General features: G+C 39.8%; 1 protein-coding gene and 1 long non-coding RNA gene across 10 annotated transcripts in view; one reads left to right on the forward strand and one right to left on the reverse strand.

The window, feature by feature from the left end:
- Nucleotides 1-21,967, reverse strand: LOC131491804 (uncharacterized). Of its 2 annotated transcripts, none has more exons than XR_009251656.1 (3): nt 21,853-21,967; nt 19,756-19,905; nt 1-498 (listed from the first exon to the last, which is right to left on the reverse strand). It is a non-coding gene; the product is annotated as an uncharacterized LOC131491804 (long non-coding RNA). The 2 variants fall into 2 exon arrangements; XR_009251657.1 differs by lacking the exon at nt 21,853-21,967 and adding an exon at nt 21,739-21,844.
- Nucleotides 21,909-27,949, forward strand: part of C9orf72 (C9orf72-SMCR8 complex subunit) — a 27,184-nt gene continuing 21,143 nt past the window's right edge. The window contains exons 1-4 of one of the 8 annotated variants that reach the window (XM_058695164.1): nt 22,241-22,265; nt 22,988-23,153; nt 24,204-24,398; nt 27,409-27,896. In XM_058695164.1, the coding sequence (XP_058551147.1) occupies nt 27,453-27,896 (444 nt within the window). In that variant the 5' untranslated portion in view covers nt 22,241-22,265; nt 22,988-23,153; nt 24,204-24,398; nt 27,409-27,452. The other 7 variants (XM_058695163.1, XM_058695165.1, XM_058695162.1 and 4 more) reach the window with 7 other exon arrangements.

The following is a 27,949-nucleotide window of genomic DNA, read 5'->3' on the forward strand; positions in this document are numbered from 1 at the left end:
TGGAGAGAATGTTTGTAACTTTAATATGACAATTTTACGTGATGAGAAAAACTATGGACTTTGATTTATTGTTTATTGGCACAGTTCTAGAATTATATTCCAGCATTCTGTCTCTGAGACCTTGGACTTGAATTAAGTTGGTGACAGAGTAGAAATAGTACACATATTAGTATACTGTTCATTAAATTGTGGAATAGTTGACAATTTGCATTCCCTCCTGCTTCCCCCCCCCCCCCATATTGGTGCCCTTGACACAGTTTGGAAGCCTCCTCATCTTATCCTCTACTTCAGGTCGTCTGTTTGTCCCCATTCTCTCTAGGGTCTCCTTCCCTACCCCACGTCTTTCCCTCCCTGCAATTTTGCAAGCTATCTCTATCCTCGTGATTTGGTTTCAGCTTGTAAAACTGTGTCTTTTCCATAATGCAATCAAACCAGAGAGCCTCTGCTTCACAGGTGGGTCTTGTGATCCGCAGACTCTTGTGAGTCTTTGTCCAGTCTCTGTTAAGAAAGTAAAAAAGAACAATGGAAGCAATTATCCTATTGATTTCAGCTATAAATCCTATTTTGCCCGAGTTGTACGAATGAGGAGTATTATGTGAAAATGCTGCTCTCTAGTGCAACAGAACTGCAAATAATGTACATCTATTTCTTATAATCCCATCCAACATATCCCAAAAGGTTCAAATCGAACAAAACAGAGGTAATATGGTAGCTGAATCATAACGTAAGTATGGAGAAGAAAAGGGAAATTCCAAGCATAAGGAAGCTGTAGTGGGAATAAATGTGCTTAAGGAAATATTATTTTAGTTACTTAAACAGGGGTCACAGATAAGAATATTACCAATCCATCAATAGACAATTACTTACAGCTTACTATACACTCAGGAATGAAGTGTGAAAACAGAAGAAGTATCAACATGGGCTCCAACTTCAAATAGTTGTTTGCAATTAGGTCCAGGTGAAAAGATAAGAAACACAAAAGTACATATATGAGAGCTGGGGAATGTGGTACAGATTCAGTAGTCATATGCCACATTGAGCACTTGAAATGTGGTTAATCCAAATTGGGATATGCTGTAAGTATAAAATATAAACCAGATTTCTGAAGCTTAGAATGAAATAACAACATCTCATGAATAATCTCAACCTGATTGCATGTAGAAATGAAAATATTTTTAAAATAACAGATGAAATAAAATATATCATTAAAATTCATTTTACCGGTTTCTAGAAAATGTAAAATTACATATATGCCTGTATTTTATTTGTTAGAGAGCATGGCTTAAAAAACTGTATTTCAAAGGAATGGGAGCTTAATAGAGAAGGGAATAATCTGGGTCCCCTAGAAGAAATGGCCCTTGAATATGTTTTGCTGAACTTGGAGACAGCAGAGAGAATAAAAGGTGTGTCCGATCTGGGAAATGGGTGCTGGGATAAAAGAGAAGGTAAGAAAAGAACAGAGAAAGAAGACCCAGTTTGGGGGCAGGGGCGGGGATTACAGAGAACACGCTGATGAGGATGGAAGAAGAACAAGATAGAGGGAGGGCAAAGAGACGGAGTCTTTAAGGCCGGCCAGAGGCTTAGAGTACCTCAGAAGTAAGGCACCCCTTGAAAGGGTTTGAGTAAGGGAATTTTTGGATGAAAGCTGAAATTAAAAAAGAAAACTCTAGCAGTGAGTTATTTAAACTCTCATCCTGTTAGAAGGTTCTTATATCATTATTAAATTCAGATCCCCAAATAACACAAAACTAATACCACAAAAGCTCAGCCACCCGATTCAATATGAAATAACAACACATTCTCACATGTCCAATTAACCTTGCCCTTCAAAGTTCGGTGGTGTGTGTGTGTGTGTGTGTGTGTGTGTGTGTAAGTGAGAGAGAAAGAGAGAGAGAGATTTTCAAAGGCTATCACACACAGGTGCTGTGATCTCTAACAGGGAGGGCAATAAGAGAATGGAAAGTAAATAGGAGGCCTGGAAACACTTTCAGATGATGCACCCGAATTAACAGTCCCTTCTTTCATTGTCTATAAAAGAAGCTGTCTTTTCCTGAAAGCCCTTGGAAATGATGAAGTGCTCATCGACAAATATCAATTCCCTTTAAATCATAATGTTTGCCAGTCTGTCTTCCCCTATCTCACTCTTTATGTTGGTCCAGAATGTGACTGTCACAACTATCTGGGTGAACAAGATTGTGAAATGTGGTCATAAAATAAGCGATTATTTTTAAACTCATCTTTGTCACATTGTGATGCTCCACAAAACACCTTTCCCTGGGCTACGATTCATTTTAATTGATCCCATCAGCACCATATCTATATCCTGAGTGCTTTCACAATACCCTCTATTTCCAGAGAAGCCCATCAGGTTATGGGTTTGTTAGTAATAAAAATTACCAAGAAGCAGTCTGTGGACGATAAGAGCAATACAAATTCTAAGGAGAGGTAATAAGAGAAATAATGAGCATCCTTCTCACTCCTTGGAAGTGAACAATTCCGAGCTCCCCGAAGCAACACTTAACCTATTGTATTAAACAGTAATGGACAAATATTAAAAATGCTGATGTCAGCATTTAGAATCTGTTGGCTTCAAAATGTCATTTAAAAGTTAAGTTCTCCTAAGTATTGTTTATCACGTTTCTTTCTACAGTGTTCTTTTCTTACTAGGACAGAGCCTTAAACCCCAGAAGAATAATTTTCCTCCTGTTTTAATGATTTGTTTACTGGTTCACTCCAGAGTGTGAGCTGGAAAAAAGGGAAGTGTCATAAAGTCTTTTATGTACCAGGATTTTCAACGATGTCACATTGGTAGCACTTCCCATTGCCAAAACTATTTGCAGAGCTGGACAAATAAGCATCCAGCGAGCTGTTACGGGGACCTGATCGCTAACCAGACCACAGGCTGCACACATTTCACCTTCTCCCAATCTTCTTGGGGTGTGTACCTGCTAATCCTTTATGATATATAAGAGAGCGAGGAAAGTGACAGAACAGCCCCAATGACACAGACAGCTCTTTTTCTCTCTAAACAAGAAGAATTAGTTGGACTGAAAGGTGGGCTATTCTAGGGGAGTGAGAAAGAGGTGACAGAATCAGAAGGGCCTGAGAGGGCCATCATTTTAGACTATTTCAGGAAGGAAAATAAGTATAATGTGCTTGAAGTGACTTTGAAGCTCTCTTCTGAAGAAGTCCATGCTGAACTGGGGGCACCTTGCAAGATGCAGATTCTGGAAAGCTAAGAAGACTTGGCAAAAAGGAGGCAGGAGTTAATGTTGTCAAATAGGGAATACCAGTCTTCTGCCCTCCCATGTTTAGGGCATACAGCCAGCATTACTCAATCACAGCACTGCTATCACAACCCTTGTCAATAAAGGGATCCAGGCACGAACTACTGATAAATGGGCATTTGCACTTGAGGTGAACTCCATTTACCATACTGTTTGGACTTTAGGCTTAAAAGTGAAAGGAACCACCATTTTCCTTTGCAACTTGATTTATCCCATGTCACTTGGAGAAAGGCAGGCAGGCAAAGCTTCAGAGCAGAGCAAAGATAAGTTGATATACAAATACCAAAGACATAATTATTAAAAAAAAAAAAATTGTCAACTTCTGAGTCCCCACACTTAAAACGTGCCAGGTATTCTAAGTGTCATTTCTAATCCCCACGATAACTCTTTTCAGGGAGCATTATTATCATTCCCACTAACCCCTCCTTTCTGTGGAGGAGACTGGGACTTGGAGAAGGGACCTTCCCCAAACCAGAGCACTCATAAGTAGCAGAGCTGAGATGAGAACTCTGATTCTCTGATCCCAAGTCCCAAATTTACTATTCTAAGCCATTTCACAAAGTGGGAAGTGGTTTTAGAGTTATGAACTTATTTAACATTTATCTTTTATTTATACGAAGTGACAGATGTCTATTTATAGAAGTGATATAAAATCTTCCTTTAAAATACATTATATTTATGGGGCACCTGGGTGGCTCAGTCAGTTAAGTGTGTGACTCTTGATTTTGTCTCGGGTCATGATCTCACAGTTCGTGAGTTCGAGTGCTGCACCGGGCTCAGCACTGACAGTGCAGAGCCTGCTTGGAATTCTCCCTCTCCCCTCTCTCTACCCCTACTCTGCTCATGCTCTAACTCAAAATTAGTAAGTAAATTTTTTAAAAAATTAAATAACAAAATAAAATGAATTACATTTCAAAAACCAACACTGATTTAAAGAAAAATATAAGAGTTATCTCAGATATTTAGAAGGATATGGCAAAAGGCACTGTGTTAATACATCCATTTACTAGGAAATCAAAGTAAAATGGCTTGAAATAGTGATTTTTACTGATCACTCCTTAAAGCTCACACAAAAGAGTACTCAAACCTGGATACACAGGGTGAACAAATAGCTTGCTGGCCTACTGGGCTTCCTCTTCTACACTCTTGGGAAACTCCTATGTTAATCAAGCACTCACAGCCTGGGAAGGAGTTTCTATTCTCAGTAAACTGAAGCTGCCGTCAGGAAATTAAGAGGTATCTATTTTGCACTTTATTCCCTTAAGGTCAGGATCTGTGCTTTTAATAGTGACAATTAGCTAACATATATAATTAAGCCATGCAAGTGAATGAAGGGAAAGCAAGGGGAGGAACCCAGGAGCTAGTTTCCTTCTCCAGACATCTTACATAAACAGTACTCAAAGACTGACCCCCAAAGGTGATTTCTTAAAGTGTCAGGAAGGAAGTGCCGACAATAGGGCAAATGTTTTGGGGACAAGTAGAGTTTCTGTAGAACTCCTGAAATAACATGATGTACAAATGTTCTCATTACCTCCAAAGGGTAACCCATTCATAACTCCAGTAACAGCTGATGTTTGTCAATATAAATTTCCAGAGTGACTTCCTAATTTTTTTTCCATTTTGTTTATTTTGAGAGAAAATTCTTAACAACATCAAACCACCTCTGGCCAATATCATCCACTGATATCAGCAAATAGCACTAATATGACTCCTCAATTCTAATTCCCCCCCACATTTCAACATTTCTGAAATTACATTATACCTTACACCTGAGTGACTATACATTCAGTGTGGTCTTTTTCCTTCCTCATCACATCTCACACTTCATTTTCCCCTTGGCATTGAGTAAATATAATGCGTTAGTGGGAATTAGGCTCAGTCATAATTTTAGAAGTATGTCTAGACAAATTATAGACAAATATAAGCCTCTCTACATATTATTGGCTTTGAAGTCATTTCTTTTTTAAACCATTAAACACTAAAACACGTTGTTAGGGAAAACGCATTTGAACAAGAGACCAAGCTGGTAGAAAGAAAGAAAAAATTATATAATCAAAAGAATGACACTATGTCCCAAAGATTAGAGTCACCTTACTATCAAGAAAGCCTAGAGCAAGGAGAACCACATAATTCACAAATTAAAATTTCCAGTACTCATTTATCTTTATTTTTAATAATTCCATTTGTGTTCATGTGTTAGATCACAAGGTCATGTGTTACTCTTCATCCTGGCTTCTCATGTAAACTACAAGTAAGTTTTTATGATAATGATGTGTGGGGTTAGCTATTTATCTTCCCGACAAAGAGATACCTACAAAGAAAAAATTATTCTGCCTCTGAGATGGGATGGCATTAAAGGAATGTTTTCCAGATGCTTTTATAAAAAAAAAAAAAAGCTTAAAGAATATATGCAACATAAAATTTCAATGTAGGCAAAAAACTGTCAAAAAAAAAAAACAGTCAAAACAAAGGCTACTTTTGGTGGGAAGGGAGGGGATTGTGATAGAGAAGGGGCTTGAAGATTTCTTCTAGGCACAGGGAGGCTGGCAATGTACTTTTTCTTGACCTGGATGGTGAGTACACAGGTGTGTTTACTTTTTGATAATTCACTGAGCTGTGCCTTCTTTCATATATGTGCCATATTCTTCAAATGAAAAAGAAGTTTACAAAATAAATGCAACAGATACAGGATTTCCTATAATATATTATTTGTTGACCAAAAAAAAGGGGAGAGGATTTATTCTGCCTTCAGGTAAACTGAACTAGGGGCTTTAATATTACATTGACTACAGGGTAAATGTTGACACTAAGGACATTAATCTTGATGCTCTCCCAAGTCATTATCTGTTCCCTAGCATTATCAGAATAAAATATATCTCTATAGAAATAACAATTTCTGGTCAATCTCAAAGAGTAACACTAAGCATGGAAATCAGAAATATTGATCTTGTGTTGGTATAAAGATGTTTCTATTGAAGTGAAATCATTTCTGTAAAATTGTACACTTGCTGTTCTAACACACATAACTGGTCCTGGAATTGCACTGTTCAGGAGACACTCACAAGTGAAAATGACTTCTTTCAATAAGCAGGTTCCAACAGGATCGTTTTGGGGTGTGGATGCTAGATTCCTCTATCTCAGGTTACCCAGGTTACTGAGGACTGAGAGTGGCTCAGTAAGTACTAACTCTTCCTGCCCCCAGCACAAAACAGGAATGATTCCATGAATGGGTGCGGCTTTGGACAGGGGTGATGACAAAAGGATGGAGCACAAGAGGTCTTATGTCCCTGGGGACCAAAACTGAGAGCACCAAAAACATGTGTCTATTCTAACCACCAACAATACGTATGGGACATTAAATTGATTCACATGCCAAATTTGCTGGCTCCATCACTGACTTTGGGTGGTGTCTGTTACAGAGCAAACAAAGACATTGAGGGCGCAGCGTCTCTTCCCACTCCCAGCCTGACTCATGTTAGAGGGAAAGGGTTGGAATTTCCCCTGAAGGTTTTGCACTCCTGTTGAATAATGCCCCCGCAAAAGGTGCATCCATGTCCAAATCTCTAGAAGCTACGAAAGTCACTCTATTTGAAAAAAGGGTCTTTGCAGATGTAATTAAGGATCTTGAGAGGAGATTATCCTGGATTACGGAAGTGGACTGTAAATTCAACGACAAATGTCCTTATAAGAGACAGAAGAAGGAAAGGTGAGACTGGTGTGGCAGAGGTTGTAGTGACACGGCCAGGAGCCAAGGAAGCCAAGGAATGCACCCAGCCACCTGAAGCTGGGAAAGACAAGAAAGGCCTCTCCCCTTGAGCCTTCAGAGGGAATAGAGCCCTGCATTCTGGGCTTCTGCCCTCCAGAACTATGAGGAAATAGCGTTCTGTTACTTTAAGTCATCCAGGTTGTGGTACTTTGTTATGGCAGCCCTAGAAAACTAACCCAACTCCCAAATACGCACCTAGAGACGCTGCTCGTCAAGAAGCACACAATTCCCTCCTGAATGAAAAATACTCATCCTTTGGTAACTTGCAGGCATTTAGTGTTTCTCTGGGTGGCAAGTGGTAGAATATCTTCCCAGAGGAACCCAAGAGACAGGGTGTACCAGGGACAAGTCACCGCCCCCGCTCTCCTCATGCACGGATGCCTCTGATGGACAGGGTGTGAGTGCACGCTTGCACTTTTTTATGTCTAAACTATTTCACTGGATGAATCATTATGCAAATCTGATCAATTCAAATACCCAAGAGTAGATGATAACTGTTTTCTGGCTGCTGAAAGGAGCCTAGCTATTACTGGCAGTTACCAAGTAATGTCTTTCAACTCAGTTTTACTGAAAAAAATAATTAATTATCAGGAATTAGGTGCTTTCGGCATCTGCATCATTCTTACTCACTTATCTCAGGCAACACCTGCAGGCTCTTCCCTGTTTCTCTGTTCACTCAGCTCATTCTGGTCCTTATCACTCATAGAAACTTCTGCATCTGCTAGGTACCTGGAAAGGTTAAGCCTGTATCTCTCTTCTCTCCCTGCTTGACTGGGCCCATGCCTTTCCCATCCCCTCCTCAACACTGCCTGAGTCCCACTCATCTCCCTTACCCTAGTTCACAGCATAAAACCTTTTCAAAAAGATACAGAAGCAGCAGGTAAATACAAATGCAAACAATGAGATATCACTTTACATACATCAGAATAGCTACTATCCAAAAAAACAAAAACAAAAAAAAAAAACCAGAAAATAATAAGCATTGGCAAAAATACAGAGAAACTGGAACCCTTGTCCACTATTGGTGGGAATGTAAAATGATGCAGACATAGCAGAATACAAAAAAAAAAAAATTTGAAAATAGAATTACCATATGATCCAGCAATTTTCTGGGGATATACCCAGGATAATTGAAAGCAAGGTCTCAAAGAGATCTTTAAGCCATGTTCATACCAGCATTGTTCACAACAGCCCAAAGGAGGAGGCAGCACAATGTCCATCAATGGATGAATGGATAAACAATGTATGGTTTACACATACAATGGAGTACTATTCAGCCTTCAAAAGGAAACAAATTCTACATGCTACAACATACATGAACCTTGAGAAGTGACTAAGTGCTAAATGAAATAAGCCAGTCATAAAAAGGCAAATACAGTATGATTTCACTTACACGAGCTATCTAGAGTAATTAATAGAAACAGAAGGTAGAATGATGGCTGGGAAGAATGGCAAGTGGGGAGCTGTGGTTTAATGTGTACAGAGTTTCAGTTGCACAAGATGAAAAGATTCTGGAGATTGGTTGCACAGCAATATGAATATACTCAATGATACTGAATTGTACACTTAACAGTGGTAAATTTTGTTATGAGTATTTTACCACAAATAAAAATTAGAAGAGATATAAAATATTTCAATTAGATAATAATACAAGCACCTACCCAGACTTGGAGCTCTTCTCCCACTGTCTGTATCCCTATCCCTTCCACCTTCCAAAGTTGGTGTGCATCTGGGTCAAGCATTATTTCTCTACTTTTACTTTCCTTCTACTTACCCCCAACCCATATGTAGTATCATCCTGATACATCTCAAAAACACAATGTTGCCTGGAAAACAGCAAGTTGCAAAATACCACTAATGTAAATGTTAAAGTCACACAAGCACAAAAGGTAACTTTGAGAAGAAGTGACTGTCCCCACACCTACAGACTAGACACTACTAGAGTGAACTTTCCTCAGACTTAACTTTCTGAAACATTTGAAACAATCTGCCTGTTTCTTGATGAGCAGTGTCTGTACCTCACATTCAAGGTCCTATTTTTGTTCCCTTGCCTACTTGGTCAGATCGCTCACTGGATGCCCCTCCCATTTAGCCTGGCTAAGACCTCAGTCTTTCCAGTTATGGCTTCACCTCCTGGGCAACACCGTCATAGACAACTTATCATAGATTCAATACCTAGCCCTGGGATCCTCCTGCCTGTGTGTTCATTGCCACACATGCCCCTACCAGATCCCAATGGGTGGGCCTCAGAAGCTTCAGTGATTAACAGATGATGTTGAAAATATGCATTTTTATTTTAGGTTTATGTTAAGATTGGCTTTATGCATTATGGAAATACCTGAACAATTAAACTATCAGAGAAAAAAATCGAATCAAACACTGATGCCGAGACACAAAGCTGAGTGAGCCCTTTTTATAGCAAGAAACTAGCAAGTTATCTGATCATAAACACTTTACTTTTTCATATTCATCCTCAAGTCCATGTGTGACTTGGATGACCCACTCCCAGGGATGGAAAAATTATTTCACTTTTGTATAGAAAAGATCTTCGGTTTTTAATGAAGGCTTCATGGTCCAGTAATCTGACCTAAAAATCAGAAAGCCAGAAAGATGTGTGACAAGCTTAAATGCTTTCGCTCTTTACTTTTCTGCATAAGGTAAGTAATTTTTATAAGAGACTACAGTGCACTCTGTATATCGGCATTTTTGGTTTTGCAATTGAACTACATGAATGCAATGGCGCTGGTAAGCAAAAGCAGGGCTGATGTGGTTTTATAAGTGTCTAACAAATCCATTATTTTGCTCCCAAGTGTCCTTATTTCCCTTACATAGATCTCAGACAATGTAGTTCACTGTCTTCAGAAACTATGAAGACCTCTGACTTTATAATCTTACACCTGAATCAAAACTCTGCTCCAACACTCTTTAGTAATGGGCCCTGAGAAAATTGCTTTACTTCTCTGAGGCTTGATGTGTCACGGGTATAATGAGGTTAATAAAAGCCACCTGACACGGACTGACCACATTAGTGGTAACCTAGCTGAAGCATGTAGCACAGTGTCAGGCATATCATATCATGACCAAGGTTTAACACAACTCTTTTGACACCATTTCATGAAGATCAAATAAAGGTTAAGGATAAATGCAAAGAATCTGTTAATTTGGTTTTTTGTTGCTTTTGTGCGTGTTCATTGGTTTGTTCCTGTTGTGGCTGATTTGATCAGTTGTTTCTCTAAATTAGTGAAATCAATCTACTGGTTTGGCTATTAACGTGAATCACAGCCATTTACAATTAATCCATATTTACAGTATCGCGATGGAAAAAATTCCCTTTCTTCCCTCTAGGTTCTGTGGCTGACCTAATAATTAAATTGACATAGGACAGATTACCAGGGGAAAAACAAATTTAATTTCATATGTACCGGAGCCACAAAGATATGAGACCCAAGGGCAAGTCAGGCCGTTGAGGAGGCTTATACGCCATCCTAAGCTGGGAAATCAGGTAGGGGCCTGGGACTTCAAAAGGGAGAAGGGTATTCACAGAACGGCAAGAAGAGCAGGTGTTTGGTAACTGATGTTTGCCCTGCCATCTCGAGAGGTCATTCAGATAAAAAGCTATCTCTGGTAATAGCTCTTTCTAGGCCAGACCCCCTATCTAAATTCTTTTAGGTAGTTGAGGGAGAAGTAAAGGTTTTTCTTAAGTCTGCTCAGTCTTGATGGACTTCGGTTCAAGATAATCCTCATACCAAAGTGGTGGATTTGGGGGTGGCAATACCTGCTCCCCTTCAATGGATTACTACTAGGTAACTTTCTAGGGAAAAAAAAGATGGCAGCTGGATCCCCAGTTCACACGTACACCAGGATAAACTCCAAATGGATCAAACACTTATAATGAAACAAGAAAGAACTACAAGAAATATGGAGAATTTTTTATAAACTTAGAGTAGAGAAGGCCTTTCCAACTATGACTCACAATTAAGGTGTCATAAAACAAAAAAAAGGTCAACCAAACAACTACAAAAAAAAAAATACCAAAGCAAAAACAAAAACAAAAACCATGTGGCAAAATCAAAAGACAAATATAATACTAGAAATTAATTGCAACTCATTCTCCAAAGGGCTAATCTCCATAGTTGTAATAAATTGCTAGAAATAAAAAAAAAAAAAACCCACAGACCAATAATCCAGTAGAAAAAACTGGGCAAAATATAAATCAGGGGGAACAAGGAAATACAAATGATCCTGGGGAAACATATTAAAAGATTTCAGTTGTAATCACAATAAAAGGCAATGCAAATAAAAACAAAGCAACAATATAGCACACCAAGTTACAATATTTTGCCTATCACATCCTCAAATATCCAAGCTCAGTTAAACATCTGACTGGCGAATTTGTGGGAAATAGGGACTCTTCATTCACTATCAGGGGGAGTGAAATAATACAACACCTACAGAGGGAAAATTGGGAATCTATTTAAAAATTATAATTGCATATATTCTAGCAACCCTACTTCTGGGGATTTATCTTAAGGATATACCTGTGCACTTAGAAAATCATGTACATGGGGCGCCTGGGTGGCGCAGTCGGTTAAGTGGCCGACTTCAGCCAGGTCACGATCTCGCGTCTGTGAGTTCGAGCCCCGCGTCGGGCTCTGTGCTGACAGCTCGGAGCCTGGAGCCTGTTTCCAATTCTGTGTCTCCCTCTCTCTCTGCCCCTCCCCTGTTCATGCTCTGTGTCTCTCTGTCCCAAAAATAAATAAAAAACATTGAAAAAAAATTTAAAAAAAAAAAAAAAAAAAGAAAATCATGTACATTATTCACTTTGTAGTAAAATTGTAAAAGCATGACCTGGAAGCAATTCATACAGCCATCTAAAGGTGACTGGTTATATAACTATCATTCAGCCACAGAATGGAATATTTTGCAGCTCTTACATGAGGAAGACCTCTGTATACTGACATGGAAGAAAAACAGATGGTTGAATGAAAAAATACAAAACTGGCCACAGAGTATGAGAATGTTGTCTAAGAAAGGAAGGTGATATGGATACATATGTATATTTTCCTGCATTTTCATAATGAGATACGAGATGAACACAAAAAAATGAATAGAAGAAAGTGGTTTCCTACAAAGGGCAGGAGGAACAGAGCAGATGAGGTCTAGGGTGGAGCAAGATTTGCCAGTGTATTAATTTTAACATCATTTGGATTTTTTTTTAAATGTTTTTATTTATCTTTGAGACAGAGAGAGACAGAGCATGAGCAGAGAAGGGCAGAGAGAGGGGGGAGACACAGAATCTGAACCAGGCTCCAGGCTCTGAGCTGTCAGCACAGAGCCCGACATGGGGCTTGAACTCACACACTGCGAGATCATGACCTGAGCCGAAGTCGGACGCTCAACCGACTGAGCCACCCAGGCGCCCCCATCATTTGGATTTTTTAACATGTGAATATGTTATCTATTCATAAGATTAATCTTGATTTATTGACTGATTACCCGCTACATAGAAAGCCTGGTGAGTGGCACTATAGTCACACTTTCAAACCAGCTAGCATGAATATTTGTAAGCATCTATGTGCTAGACATGATGTGCTGTACACACTCATGGGAGGTTGGGGAGGAAGAGAACTCATGGTTTATAAATTACATGCTAGTAAAGGTCCCATCCTTGACTTTGTACTGCTTTTCCTCAGGGCCTACCATGGATATCATCTGAGGTGACACAAAACATATATAAGGATAACTATCAACAGTACGGAACAGTGCTAAACAAATACCAAAGGAAAAATGTTCTAGACCAGAAGAGGGAAAAGTCCCAGTGGCCGAACTGGTCCAGAAAGGCTTCAGAGGAAGAAAAACTTGAAGTGGGCCTTGTGTATCATATAAATTAAATCTTTCTCACAAAAGTTCCTCAGTAGAAAAAGTTTTTTTCAGAACCGTTCTGATTATGTTGATTTTCCTGAAGCAGGTGAGAGAGGAGCAAGGAGATAGGAAGCACATGCCCCATCATTTCTACTCAGTTCTCAAAAAAGTGAGTAACATTGCAACATTAGCTTTTCCTGGTCATGTTAGTCCTTCCTCAAAACGAAATTAGTACACGGAAATGAGAGTTGGATTGCAAGTCACAATTTTAAAAATCTCACTTCTTCATTTTATTCCTTTCCAATTTAAAAGTTTCCATCATCTCAGGGAAGCTTTTCTCCTTGACAGCTTTCACAGTCATTTTCTCTGAATGGGTTGGCCAGAATCAAGAGAAGAATCTTAAGTTTCCATTCCTGTCCTACACCTACAAAGTGGTTTTACTTTGTAAATGCTCTTCAAGCTGCAGCAATTAAAAGAGGGAATGCCATCTTGAAGGAGTCATTTGTCAAGACTCTCAGGATCATACTGTCCATCTATTACCTGAATGGCCTCTTTGGCACAGCTTAGCTCACCCATGAATACCTCCCAGGGGAGGAACTCTCTACCAATGTCATCTTGGTGCAACTCTGTCAGGAAATTCTTATGCTGAGATGGAAAAACTCTCCTTTCTTCAATCGCCTGGTTCTACTGCTAGCCCCAGAACCCTACAGACAAGACAGATTCATCTCATAGGAGTTAAACTAGGCACGCCAGAAGAATCACCCCTCTTACATTAGCCTGGAGTCAGCGTATTGAGGTGGAATAGAGAAGGGCAGTAAATAATGTCTTGTTGTAGGGGCACCTGGGTGGCTCAGTCGGTTAAGCATCCGACTTCAGCTCAGGTCATGATTTCACTGTTCGTGGGTCCAAGACCCTGTCTGTGCTGACAGCTCAGAGCCTGAAGCGTGCTTCGGATTCTATGTCTCCCTCTCTCTCTCTGCCCCTCTCCTGCTTGTACTCTGTCTCTCTCTGTCTCTCAAAAATAAATAAATGTTCAAAAACAATTTTTTTAATTAAAAAAATAATAATAATGTCTTGTTGCTGTTGTTCCTGTATGGTTCTAAACAAACCTGTATCAGGTATGCATTTAAGTTAATTAGGTAACAATATTTTGATTAATTGCAAAATAGGGTATGTTGAATGTACTAGTTAGTCATCTAGTTAACCAAATTCACTTGAAAAATAATGTTTTCAGAAGTGTATCTTAAACATGTAAAATAAGTAGAATAAATGTCTTCCGAGCACACACTCCCAAATATTTCAGTAGTTCCCCGTTAGTTTAGGTCCAAGGTACTCAAGGAAACAATTCAGAAGTGATAATCAACAGACAAGCCGCCTTCTCTTCCACCAAAGTAATGGCCACATAGAAATGAGGTCTTTGAACACATTCCTGGAGAAGAAGACTTATTTTGAATAAAGTGCTATCACCTAGGTTAGTAATACCCCAAGCAAGTTTTATGGCTCTCTAAGGAAAGAATTAGCCTACTCATTTGGGAATTTAGTGGTGTTTGGAATGCAGAAAGTGACAAGGAGGTTGGAAATGGATTGGCTTTGGGGCTTGTTCTGCTATATAAATAATAATGAACCTTTTCTGACATGAAGTAATATGAAATGAAAAAAAATAAAATAAAATCTGTCCCTAGAGTATAAAATTACCTCATAACCCAATTTGCATTTCTCTACTCCAAGCATATTTTCTGGGAGTTCTACTTAGAGAGAGAAAGCTGCCGAATGATAATTAATTTTAACAAGCACTTGGCACACAGAGCTGGACAGTACACAGGCTGCCTGCCCTAGAGCGAGTAGGAATTTGAACTCTACTTTTTACGGTGTTTTTTTTTCCATAATGACAATATTTAGGCAGGAAAATGATCAGGACTTCAACTTTACTTTGTTCTTTCTTTTTTTTCTTCATTTGGATTTATCATCCATTTAATTCAACTTAAGTGCACAAGCAGTTTGTAAACACTGTTAAGAAATGTGGGAGATAATTGGATCATGGTGCAGCAACACCAGAAGGGCATTAGGTATTTGCTACTCATCAAAGAGACCATTCGTTTTTCTTTTCTTTTTCCCCCTGTGTTCAGAAAAGAAGGAAAAAAAAGTGCACATCTCCTGACTTATAACTTATAGTTCATTGGTGAAAAAAGTGCTTTAGAATGAGATCTTTATATCATTTCCCATGCAGTATTTTCATTCTTTCCTGAAGCACTATTTGGTAAAAGCAAGTGATAGACTTGAGATGTGATCATCAATGTTCCAGCACTATTTCTCGTTTATACCCCTGCACGTGGAATACTGGCAAGCAAATAAGGAGTCGTTTCTGAAGAGGATATTAATTTTGAGAGAACTAACACTTTGATTTGATAGTAATAACTCACCTCTCATCTATCCATCTAGCTTACTGTTCTATACTAAATTACGCGTGTCTACAGGTTTATAATGTATATGAAAAATTGCAAAATCTTAATTTTGACAGAAAAGACATTCTTTAATTTCCCAGGCAAGCTACTAAAAAGATGAATATCTCTCTATGTATTTTCAGATGAAAAATAATGACATACTAATCCATCCCTTCTTATAGTTTTGAAAACAGACTCATTACCTGTGACTCAGTTCCTTGCTCTCACAAAGGGAACTAATTAACCTTCATGATTAACAACTCATCAAATTCCATTGCTTCTATAAAGGCAATATTTTTTATCTTTCATAATCACATGTAAACTCATAATTAGTGCCATGGATAAAACTGTAGGTTAAAAATAATGTCTGAATTTCTTAACCTCTTCCTTTGGAAGTTCATGAAATGTTTATCTAGAAATCTTGACGCTTAAGTGGTCTGTTATTTTTGTCACCTACAAACACAATAATGTTCAAATTAAGCTTTTCCTTATCAGGATCCCTTGATCTTGTGCCATATTTGGAGCTTAGCAAAATTCTGCAAAGTCAAATCTATGTATAGATTAAAACAATTTTCTTAATTTATTCTTGATTCTGATGGGAACTTTCTTAAATTGCACTCAATATTTACTGAGAATCTAATACAATCAAGGCACTATGCCTAGAAACAAGGGGAAGACAAAGGTGAATAAGAAAAGGTCCCCGCCCTCAGGAAGATTTCAATCTGGTGAGGACATAGATTATATTCATTTTACATTGTTAGTTATAGATCTGCCCCAAACTAAAGGTATGACCTTGAGAGAGGCCTTCTTGTTCTTGCCCTCTCAATCTCTTCATCTATAAACTAGGGATCAGGCTTAGATTTATTCTAGAAACACCAACTGAGCATCTACCATGGGATAATAGTGGCTAACCCTAATGAGCAATTACCATGGGGCAGGTTGCAGAGTAAACATTTTATGTGTATTATCTCATTTAATCTTCAAAGCAATCCCAGTTTTCAAGGGGAGGAAATTGAGGCTCAAAGATGTTAAGTGACTTGCCCAAAGATACAAAGTAGCTAAGCCAGGATTCAAACCTAGGCTAGCCTGACTTCAAAGCTGATGATGCCTTTCAACAGTATATTGTGTTTTTGCCACTATCTTTAATGGTTTCTAATTTCTTTACTGTTAAGTTTTTTATTTTAATTTCACTGTAGTTAACATACAGTGCTACGTTAGTTTCAGTTGTGCAATAAGTGATTCAACAATTCTATACATTACTCAGTACTCATCATGATAAGTGTGCAAATAGTGTCTAATTTGAATATTATATGATCATTATTTGCCCTAAAATTGTAAAATGTAAATACAAAGAATTTGATTTTAATGTTAATAGCAAGAGGAGTGGAGGTTAAGTGTGCATAACTGAATGTCACATTGATTCCAACCAAGGAAATCCAAGGAGACTTCCTGGAGGAGGCAACATGTGGCTGCAATTTCCTCTCACACACACACAGAATGAACTGGAGCGGTAAGGGCATTCCAGGCCAGTGTATTATGTGAGTGATCACAAAGCTGTAAACGCTCATGGATCTGCAAGCAACTAGTAGAAAGGGCAGTAAGAATGAGGCCTTGAAAATTCAGCTAGAGACAGACTGTGGACAGCCTTTAGTCATGCTAAGGACCCTGAACACTATGGGAAATAGGGAGCAACTGAAAGTTGTGCATGAGAGTGAAATGATTGATACCTTTTTGTTTTGAGTTTATTTCTTTGGTTTGTGGTTTTCAAATATTTACACCCAATAAGAACAGTGAGCAAAACTGCCAAACACAAAATGAACATCCAAAACTAGTGATACTAAACACTAGCAACAAAATATTTAAAATGTCATTTTCAGGGGCACCTGGGTGGCTCAGTCGGTTAAGTATCCAACTCTTGATTTTGGCTCAGGCCATGATCTCACAGTGGCAAGATTGGGCTCTGTGCTGGGCATAAGGCCTGCTTAAGACTTTCTTTCTCTCTCTTTCTCTCTCTCTCTCTCTCTCTCTCTCTCTCTGTCTCTCCCTCTCCTCTTCCCCTACTTGCTCACTCTCTCTCTAAAAAAAAAAGTAAATAAAAAAGTAAAATGTCATTTCCAGAAGAAAAAATTTTAATAGCAACACAAAATATAACTTGGGGAAAATGTCAAAAAATATGTGAATTATCTTTTCCATGAAACTTATATAACCTCATTAAAGAATATATGAGGAGTTGTAAGTAGAGCGATACGCCATGCTTATAAATGTAAGGACAATAAATTGACCTATAAGTTCAGTGCAACTCCAATGAAAACCTCACAAAGGTTATTTGTGGAAGGTTAGAGGCCAGTCATTACAGTCATATGGAAAACAAAGGGTCAAGTTTGTCAAGAAAATTTTGAAGAAGAAAAAGGGTAGATGTTAAAACTTCACAGATGTCTGATTAAGAGGTACAAATTTCCACTTATAAAACAAATAAGTCACGGAGATGAAAAGTACAGCAGAGGGAACATGGTCAACAATATTGTAATAACTCTGTAAAGCGACAGATGGTGACTGCATTTATCGTGGTCAGCAATGAGTAATATATACAATTGTCCAATCACTATGGTGTACTCCTAAAACTAATATAGCATTGTATGCCAACTGGACTTCAATTAAAAAAAAAAAAAAAAAAAAAGATGTCAAAACATTTTAAAGCTAAGTGACCTGAGATTGCTCCCAAGGACAGTTATTGTTTTGTTTCTTTTTTGTGCTAACAAAATTGTGTGGGAAAGGAGGTAGGAAAGATGACATTGATGACACAAAAGACATGAACTCTGGAGCGCCTGGGTGGCTCTGTAGGTTAAGCATCTGACTTTGGCTCAGGTCATGATCTTGTGGTTCGTGGGTCTGAGACATGCATCGGACTCTGTGCTGACGGCTCAGAGCCTGGAGCCTGCTTCAGATTTTGTCTCTGTTCCTCCCCCACTCATGCTCTGTCTCCCTCTCTCAAAAAATGAGTAAATGTTAAAAAAAATTAAGAACAAAAAAACGACATGAGCTCCTCACCCACTTCAAATCAAAGTGATCCTGAACCTGAAACACCATCACTCCGGCCCTTGAATAAGTAAGGACAAAGGCCTTTTTCAAAAGAAGCCCTTGCCTGACAGGAGCCTGGCCTAAGGATAACAATTCTAAGTAGTAGGAATCAAGTTGCAGTTAGGCAGCTGGCATTTATATCTGATATGTACCAAAAACAAAGGAGTCATAAGATGAAATTGTAAGCCCACCTATGGGCCTGGGTCATATAGCCTGTGACAAAGTTGAGAGGCAGAAGCCACACATGAAGTAACTAAAGAACTTACTTAAAAGCAACATACGAGTAAGCTTAGTGAAGTACAAGCATAAATGAAAAAAATGCTGAGAGCTGCAAGTGAGGGTTCCGACAGGCAGATGGACTCAGGGAGACATTCTGAAATGGGCCTGGGAAGGGTCTGGCTATAGAGGGAGTCACTGCCACTTATCTGCCACTACTCCACTGTGACTCAGGCATTACAGGACAGCACCAAAACTATCCCCCTGCACTATCCACTGCATCTAAATTCTGTCAAATTATGACAAACTTACCAAGATATAACTTCAAAATCTGTCTTCCTCTACAAGAAATTGGCTAATGAACTTGTCTAAGATTTTTTTAAATGTTTATTTTTGAGAGAGAAAGTGCAAGTGGGGGAGGGGCAGAGAGGGAGACACAGAATCTGAAGCAGGCTCCAGGCTCTGAGCTGTGCACACAGAACCCTACATGGGGCTCAAACCCACCAACTGTGAGATCATGACCTGAGCAAGAGTCAGATGCTTAATCAACTGAGCCCCCCGGGGGCACCTTATCTAAGATTTAAGAAATCAGTAGGCTTGTCTTCCAACTTGTTCTCTTTCTTGTTATGGGTTCTACGATGCTGCAATTAACTAGGAATTTCTTCTCCCTGGGGACTCTTTATTTTGGGCCTTAGATCTTTCACACCTGTTGCTTGTGAGGTGCACAGCACCAGCACAGAAGGAACAGAGGTTAGTACCTCGTGAAGGATGTGATTCTCCTCATTGAGAAGTTTATCATTTATACAATGGTGAATCCCAGAAGGACATGAAAATACACATGGGATCCTAATGTTCTCTCACAGGGGTGTTGCCTACAATGTGCATCATTAGAGCCGTTGTGGACCCATTAGAGCTTTCTAAACCATTTATATCACACTAGATCACAGAACTAACTTAATAGATCGTAACTCGAAGTACCTCGGCTGGGTGCTGGCTCATTTATATTGCAACCAAAAGGCAATGCACCATAAAGTACATATTGATAAGTCTGCAATGAATAAGGCAACCACATAAAATCTCATTACTTAAAAGAAATTAAACTCACTGTGGTTTATATAGCAATATTCCTCATCCATGTCGACATCAGATAGTTCCCATGCCAGTCACAGTTAAATCTAATTTGCTGTAATCCTGGTAAATGGGAGGTAATCAACAAATCCTCAGCTCCGGCTCCAAAGCAGCACATAAGACATTTCTGAAATACATTAGTAAAGAGAGGATGGGGAGGCTTCCTGCCAATAACTGACATTTGTTATGTACCAATAATATTCCCTGGGTTCTGATACTCTATTTATTGGAATTATAAATATGTACACAGTTTAAGAGATTTACAAGTCATTTCTTATTTCTTCTGTTATCCTTGCATGATTACTAAAACCAAAATTAAAGCCACCCTTGTGTGAATGTGCTATTCTAAATTCTTAGCTTACTTGATCTCAGGTTAGCCTCACAACAACCTGGTGAGAAATTATTCTGCTTGCCATTTTGTAGCTAAGGAAACTGAGGTAAGAGAAGGTACATACCTCAAAAAACAACCAAACAAACAAAAGAAAGAGAGAGAGGGAGAAGTTACATGCTGCCCAGTCTCACAACTGATCAAAGGCAAAGACAGAATTTATACCAGATCTGATTCTAGAGCCCAACCTCTTAACCATCTGCTTCACTGCTCTCCTAGTTGAGCCTTTTTGTATGATTGCTAATTAATTACACGTGGATAGGAGGATGCTCAAAATTTCTAAACAGGATCTTGGAATATTAGTCGAATTGGAAATGGAGGACTAAGTCTCTTACTTGAAGAAACATTTCAATAACAAAACGTATTTTCACTAGATGGCTGAGTTATTTGGGGTGGTTTATTTGGGCTGATTGACAGAGTCTGGAGGAAATAAGGGTTAAAGCCAGATTCCCAAGCCATCCCTCGGTTCTGCTAACATGGATCACATTACTATGTATTTAGTATCATTTTCTCTTTGGTTCCCTGAAGAAGGAATGGACGCTAGGATATCTGTCCTATTTTACACCTTCCAATGTAAAATTTTACACCATACAAGTACTGTGGATCACAGTACTAAGTCACAACTACCTTCTCCCTCTTGAGTTTTTTGCTCTAATCCACTGAAACACATTGACTAAGGAGCACAGTACCGAACACACAATAGGAACTAAATGAATGGTACTTATTCGGTGCTATGATATAAGCATACAGCACTGACTGGGTAAGGGATCTAATTCTGCAAAGGGTGTTAAGTTTGAGGGAGTCATTTGTGTATTTATTCCTTCTTTTCTTCCTCAATGATAAAGATGTGCTGTATGCTTTTTTAAATATTTTTTTAATATTTATTTATTTTCGACAGAGAGAGAGAGAGAGAGAGAGCGCGCGCATGAGTTGGGCAGGGGCAGAGAGAGAGGGAGGCACAGAATCCAAAGCAGGCTCCAGGCTCTGAGCTGTCAGCACAGAGTCCAACGCGGGGCTCAAACTCACAGGCCGTGAGATGATGACCTCAGCCCAAGTCGGACGCTCAACGGAGTGAGCCACCCCAGGCGCCTCTGTGCTGTATGCTTTTTAAAGATGAAAAATGTTAAGTGCTGTTCCTCTGTACCATGGATATATACACCTGCATACCAAAGGCTAATCAACTCGAGGTTTAGAAACAAATCATACGGCACATCAAATAGAATGGTGAAGTACATTATCGAAGGCTAAAAAACCCCAACATCTCCACGTTGCGCAACTAGCAAAAAAGACGTTTAAAAGTGTGAAAATCAAGCTTAAGAAAATGCTTGTACGTAAGGAAGACAAAACTGTGGTGACTAGGTTTTGCGGGAAAAGGAAATTACCTAATCAGACTTGAAGTGAAGTTACAGCACACTTAATAGTGTCATAAGGAAAAAATAAATCCATTAATTCAACACACTTATTGAGCGCCCACTACCTGTCAAAGCACAAACCATTCACAACTATCAACTCTGCTTTCTCGGGTCTAAGCAGCTTTTCCTAATGACACCACTATCTCGGCTAACACCTTACCCCCCATTTTCACCGCACGCATCATCGAACAAAGGCTTGGAACAAATGGAGCCCGCCCTCTTCCACATGCCTCCCGCCTTCACGTAAATGCAAATCGAAAACTTCAAGACGCACCTACGGCGTCCCACGAGGAAAACGAAATTAAGCAGCGACTTCTTCCGCCCACGTAAAAGATGGCGTTTGAAGCGTCAACCGTCCCCGCTGCCCGGTTTCTTCCCTTCGGGGGCGGGGTCCAGGGAGATCAGGAGGTGTGTGCTTCGAAGGTGTGTGCTTTTGTTTTCCTCATCCTTTCTCCCCTCCGCTTGCTTTCACAATATTCGCTGAAGATGACGAGCGAAAGATTGGGTAAAATCTACTCAGAGGAGCACCAGGCGGGAAACAACTGCGGCGTGAAGGGGTTTTCGGGGCCCGAACGCGAGCGAGGGGCCGGGCCCTGGGGCGGGGCCGGGGGCGGGGCGGGGCGGAGGCCGGGCTGCGGTTGCGGTCCCTGCGCCCGCGGCGGCTGAGTCGATGGTGGTGGCGAGTGGGTGAGTGAGAAGCCGGCGGGCCGGCGATTGTTTGGGGTCCGGGTCCTGGGACCGCGCGGGGGCGGTCGCGGCGGCACCTATCCTCCGGGCTCGGTTGGTCCTCCCTGACCGAAACCCGGCATCAGGTTTTCCAGCTGGTGACTAGTGGAGTTGCCTCCATCCGGGCCCCCGCCTTCCCGGCAGCGGCGGCAGGGAGACCAGGGCTGCAGACCGGGCCTCTAGCCGGCTTTCCCGCCCGCAGCTCCCGAGCCGGCCCCTTTCCGGAATCCTATGTGAGACCCAGAGGGGCCCGCCGCACCACCTGCACCGCGGTTTCGAGGGAAAGGCGCCTCCGGCACTGGGAGGCCTGGTCCTGGGAAAGGCCAGGGGCAGGTGGTGCGCGGTGAACCCCGAGTCGGGGTCCGAGAGGAGATAACTGCGGGGTGGGATGGTGGCCCGGGTTATACCACATAGCTACACAATTCGAATCGAAGTTTCTAGAGATTGCTGATGTCTTGTAAATTTGGGGAGCGATTCTAAACTGGGCTGTGCGCCCACTGTATGGGTAATGACTTTCTTCACAGCTCCGAGGTTACACAGACTTACTTAAAGGAAGTGACCTTTGACTTGAGCATCACTTGGCTGATGGTATCTTTTGCAGAAAGAAGTGCCCTGATTACATGACTACTGTGCCCACACGGGGTCTGAGTCACCCCGTGAACTCACCAGTCTTCTGTATTCAGCAGAGGGAGGTCATGAACTTGCCCAAGAGAGATGGCCCTTTGAGAAACACTGGAGATTGCTAGCTGGGCTCTAGCAAAGTAACAGCCTGGTTGTGGCCAGTGGATAATTTTCGATTCCGACTGTTCCCATCCCTCACCTGTGATGCAAAGCAAGGGGACACAATACGTATGGCATTACTTTTAATTCGTACTTCTAACTTGAAAAATACTGATACCATCTTTCTCAGGCTTAAGGAAACTTTTAACATAATGGGAAGAAATATCACAGAAGCTAGAGTATATTATATGAAAGCTTAATAATACAGAGTCAGAATACTTGGAATACGATGGTGTTATGTGATGCAGATACCTTTGGCCAGCACCTCCGCCAAACCCTGCTGCTTTGGGAAAGCCCTCAATTAGTTGGAAAATCACCTGGTGATGTCTGCTTTTTATACATCCAAAACAAAAATGAGAGAAATTCTAGACAACGTTGCTGATGGTGCACTAAGCCAGCACTAACCTGCTCCAGGAAACAGTGCATTGGAGCTAAAGATTTTTTTTTCCCTCTTTATAAAGTTGATAAAATAGTCTCTTTATTTGGCTCTGTTAGCAGTCCAAAATTTGCTTTGGGGGGGAAAGAACTTAAAAAAAAAAAAAAACAACAACAATGAAGACTCCTGTCTTTCTTTCAAGCCTGCCCTAGGGCCCTATGGTAATTAAGTAGTTCTAAGGAGCTGTGTGGGTTAGGCTTCCTATTATGTGAGAAACTTGGATCTGTCAGAGATAGCCTGATAGTGATATCCTAAACTTCATTTCCGAGTCTAGCCTGATAAAAATTTAGAAAGTGTTGCCCACAGTCTGGTGTTAACAAACAGTTCTCTGTCATTAAAGCTGGCCTCAGCATCATCTGTTTTAGGAAGTGGGCTGGTTAAGGATCCTGCTTCTTTTAGGGCTGGGAGAAAATAAACTGAAAGCATGGTCACAAGAAATGTGAGCCTTATGATGGCACAATTCTGATTTACAACAGCAGTGGGCCAGCCAACTTTGTAAATACCAGTGAGAGAAGAGACGGCTGATTTTTAGCAAAAGTTGAAGAAAAAGCAAAGCTTCAAACCTACTACTCTGCCAGAAGTTTTACAGATGGTAATTAATATAATCTTTATGCCTGCATATGTTGGATGATTTTCAGTAAGTATATTGGTACATCCTCATGAACCCTATTCTTTGTTTACAGGAGTGGCAAGCCACCGTGTCACCCAATTTGGATCCTGGCTTCCCTCAAAAGACTCTTATGGCTATTGCTTGATTACCTTCTGGAGTAGCCAACTACATATAGATATATAGATAAAAGACTATTGGTTTTGGCCTGATTTTTTGCAGCCACCTTTATATATATGGATTTTCCTTACCAAGGATGATGACTTTAAGTGTTAGTAAAAGTATTTTTACAGCTCTCCTAACTATTCTTCTCTGTAACATTTCATTTCTCAAAATTATTAATTTTGAAAGGATTTTAAGCTAAACAATTCAGCATGGACCTTGTCCTTTCTTTTCTTTCTAATGAGACTAGTAATGAGACTAAATGTAATTAATGGTCTGTGATAGTTGAATTTTCACAATCTGGTAAAAATCTCCCCATCCCCATAATCCAACCAGATTTTGCTCTAGGGCTCAGTTCGGTTTTAGGAAATGCTTCTATTTTCAACGTAATGATGAAATGTTTGAGGTAAAGGTTTGTTCTTATGATTATTCATCTTTTTAAAAAAAATTTTTTTAAGGTTTATTTATTTTGGGGAGAGTGTGAGAGGGGGAGGAGCAGAGAGAGGAGGGGGGAAGACATAGAATCTGAAGCAGGCTCCAGGCTCTGAGCTGTCAGCACAGACAGGGTCTTGAACCCACGAACATGGGATCATGACCTGCACTGAAGTCAGATGCTTAACGGACTGAGCCCGGGGTTCACGTGCCCCAAATATTCACCTTTTTTATTCAAAACAGAAGAACAAAAGAAAAATGTTACAATACAATTCTGTGGCTATGTGTTAACCCATCTCCTTGGCCTCCAGTTTGTTGTTACTAATGATGACAAATAACATCATTACAGTTTTAATTCAAATTACATTCCTGTATTCTGTCATTGTAAACTGTTGAAATTGTATCCAAAACAGTAGATATTGTAAATAAACTAGACAGTGTATGTCCAGTATAGTCTTTTGAGACTATTAAGTTGATATGACACATTAAAAAGTAAACATTGCCTAAATGAATTACGGAACTAAAAGATACATACATAAACTGCCTATTTGTTAAATCATTTCTACACATGCATACAATAAAGTGTTTTTGCAAAGATCCGTATACCTATCCTTGACATGCATGATAAAAATGCTCGTCTAATACTCTAAAAATAGAAGCTACTGCTTTTCAACAGTCTCTGAACTCTCTTGACAAGATGCAGATAAAATTCTTTAAGTAAATGAATTGTAGTTACAGATCAAATGTACCTCCCAAAGCAGTCCTGCAATCAAAGATAGGTATATCATAACTAACCTATTAATTGCTATCCTTTATCATTATGATGAACACATTCCACAATTTTAGACTTGCTTAAATGGTTCTTTTGGTTTAAATGGTTTCTTATGGTTCTTTTCATTTTGGGTCTTTAAATATATGCATTCAATTGTTTTTAAAGATTTTGTTTTTAGGGGTGCCTGGGTGGCTCAGTTGGTTGGGCAACTGACGTCGGCTCAGGTTATGATCTCACAGATTGTGAGTTCGAGCCCCACATCGGGCTCTGTGCTGACAGCTCAGAGCCTGGAGCCTACTTCGCATTCTGTGCCTCCCCCTCTCTCTACCACTCCCCTGCTCACTCTCTGTGTCTCTCTGTCTCTCAATAATAAATAAATGTAAAAAAAAAAAAAAATTGTTTTTAAGTAATTTCTTTACCTGGGATTCAGACCCACAACCTCAAGTTCAAAAGTCACATGCTCCACCAACTGAGCCAGCCAGGTGCCCCTCAGTTTTAATATTAGGCAAGAATTATTCATTTTACACTAATATCACATAGAGTATATACTTTAAGAGTGTTATATTTCAGTGGGTTAAGATGTATGAGACCTCGATTCTTGCCTGACTCTGTGACCTTGGGCAGTTTGCTTTTGTCTCTGTGTGTATTATCTCAGTGGTTTGAAAGGCTTGGCCAGTATCCCATCCAGTCACTGTGCTCTTTACATGTTCTAAATAACTAAAGTTTTTTGTTTTTTTTTTTTAATTTTAGCCATTTAGCATAGAACTCTCTTTGTAATGAACTCAGTGCAATGCTATGCTGCTTCCTTAAATTTAAGTAGCATATTAAATGTATTTATCTTCCTCTTGATGTTTCAATGTCGTGTTAAACACTGAATTGGGCTTCAGTACCCTGAGAGCTTGTTGAGAATAACAGGACTTTTTGCTCATTTTTGTTATGGTCCCAGATTGTTGTGTTTTTGTTTCTTGTTTGCTTTCCTTCCTCCCTTCTTCCCTGTCCCCCCTGCCTCCAACAGCTTTAGGATATTTTTATTGACAGGTGTCTTTACTTGTTTCTAAGACTGCCATAACAAAGTACCACAAACTGGGTAATATAAAACAACAACAATTTATTCTCACAGTATTGGAAGCTGGAAGCCCAAAATAAGGTGTCTGTAGGGACATGCCCCTCTGAAGGCTGTAGGGAAGTATCCTTCCTTGCCCCTTAGCTCATAGCAGTTACCAGCCATGTTTGGCTTTCCTTGGCTTGTAGCCATATCACTCCAATTCCTACATCTGTCTTTACACAGCCCCATTTCCTCTTTGTCTGTGTGTCTCTAAATCTTTCTCTCTAAGGACACCAATCATTGGATTAGGATCCACCCTCATCCAATATGACCCCATCTTAATTTGATTACATTTATTTTCAAATAAGGTCACACTTACAAATACAGAGGGGTAGGACTTGAACATATATTTTGTGGCAGACATGGTTCAACCCACAACAAGTGTGGTGGTCTGTAGCAGAACCCTCCCCTGCCCAATTTGCTCCTCTTTAGTTGCTGTGGTTTAGGGAGCAAATATCCAGTGATAATAGAATTGCACATAGACTAGATATTTGGGAACAGTGAGAGTCTATTCCATCAGCTGTAGTGTATAGTATTTCATATTAATGTTCAAAGGCCCTTTTTTTTAGGTCATTATTATTTTGGATATCTAAGTATATTCTCTGAATATAGGTGACAATTTACTATGTATCAAGGTTATCATATTCACAGGCATTTAATGTGCACTTGCCATGCTAGCTGGTGGGACATGTTTTCAAATCCTTTTTGACCGAAGAGGAGAAAACCACATAGGCCTTTATCATTTGAGTTTCTGAGCTATGACTTTAAAATTGCTGAACCTAATTATTGGTTTTGTATGTCATTGTTTAGATATCCCTGGAGCATTTGGATAATGTGATAGTTGGGATGCAGTGATGTCGAATCTCTGTCCACCACCATCTCCAGCTGTTGCCAAGACAGAGATTGCTCTAAGTGGTGAATCACCTCTATTAGCAGCTACCTTTGCTTACTGGGACAATATTCTTGGTCCTAGAGTAAGACACATTTGGGCTCCTAAGACAGAACAGCTACTTCTCAGCGATGGAGAAATAACTTTTCTTGCCAACCACACCTTAAATGGAGAAATCCTTCGAAACGCAGAGAGTGGGGCTATAGATGTGAAGTTTTTTGTCCTTTCTGAAAAAGGAGTCATTATTGTTTCATTGATCTTTGATGGAAACTGGAATGGAGATAGGAGCACATATGGTCTATCAATTATACTTCCACAGACCGAACTTAGCTTCTACCTCCCGCTTCACAGAGTGTGTGTTGATAGACTAACACATATTATCAGAAAAGGAAGGATATGGATGCACAAGGTGAGTGATTTTTGAGCGTATTAATCATGCTAATCTAGCCATTGAATGTTTAT

Source organism: Neofelis nebulosa, chromosome 12 (assembly GCF_028018385.1).
Source record: "Neofelis nebulosa isolate mNeoNeb1 chromosome 12, mNeoNeb1.pri, whole genome shotgun sequence".
Classification (NCBI taxonomy): Eukaryota; Metazoa; Chordata; class Mammalia; order Carnivora; family Felidae; genus Neofelis; species Neofelis nebulosa.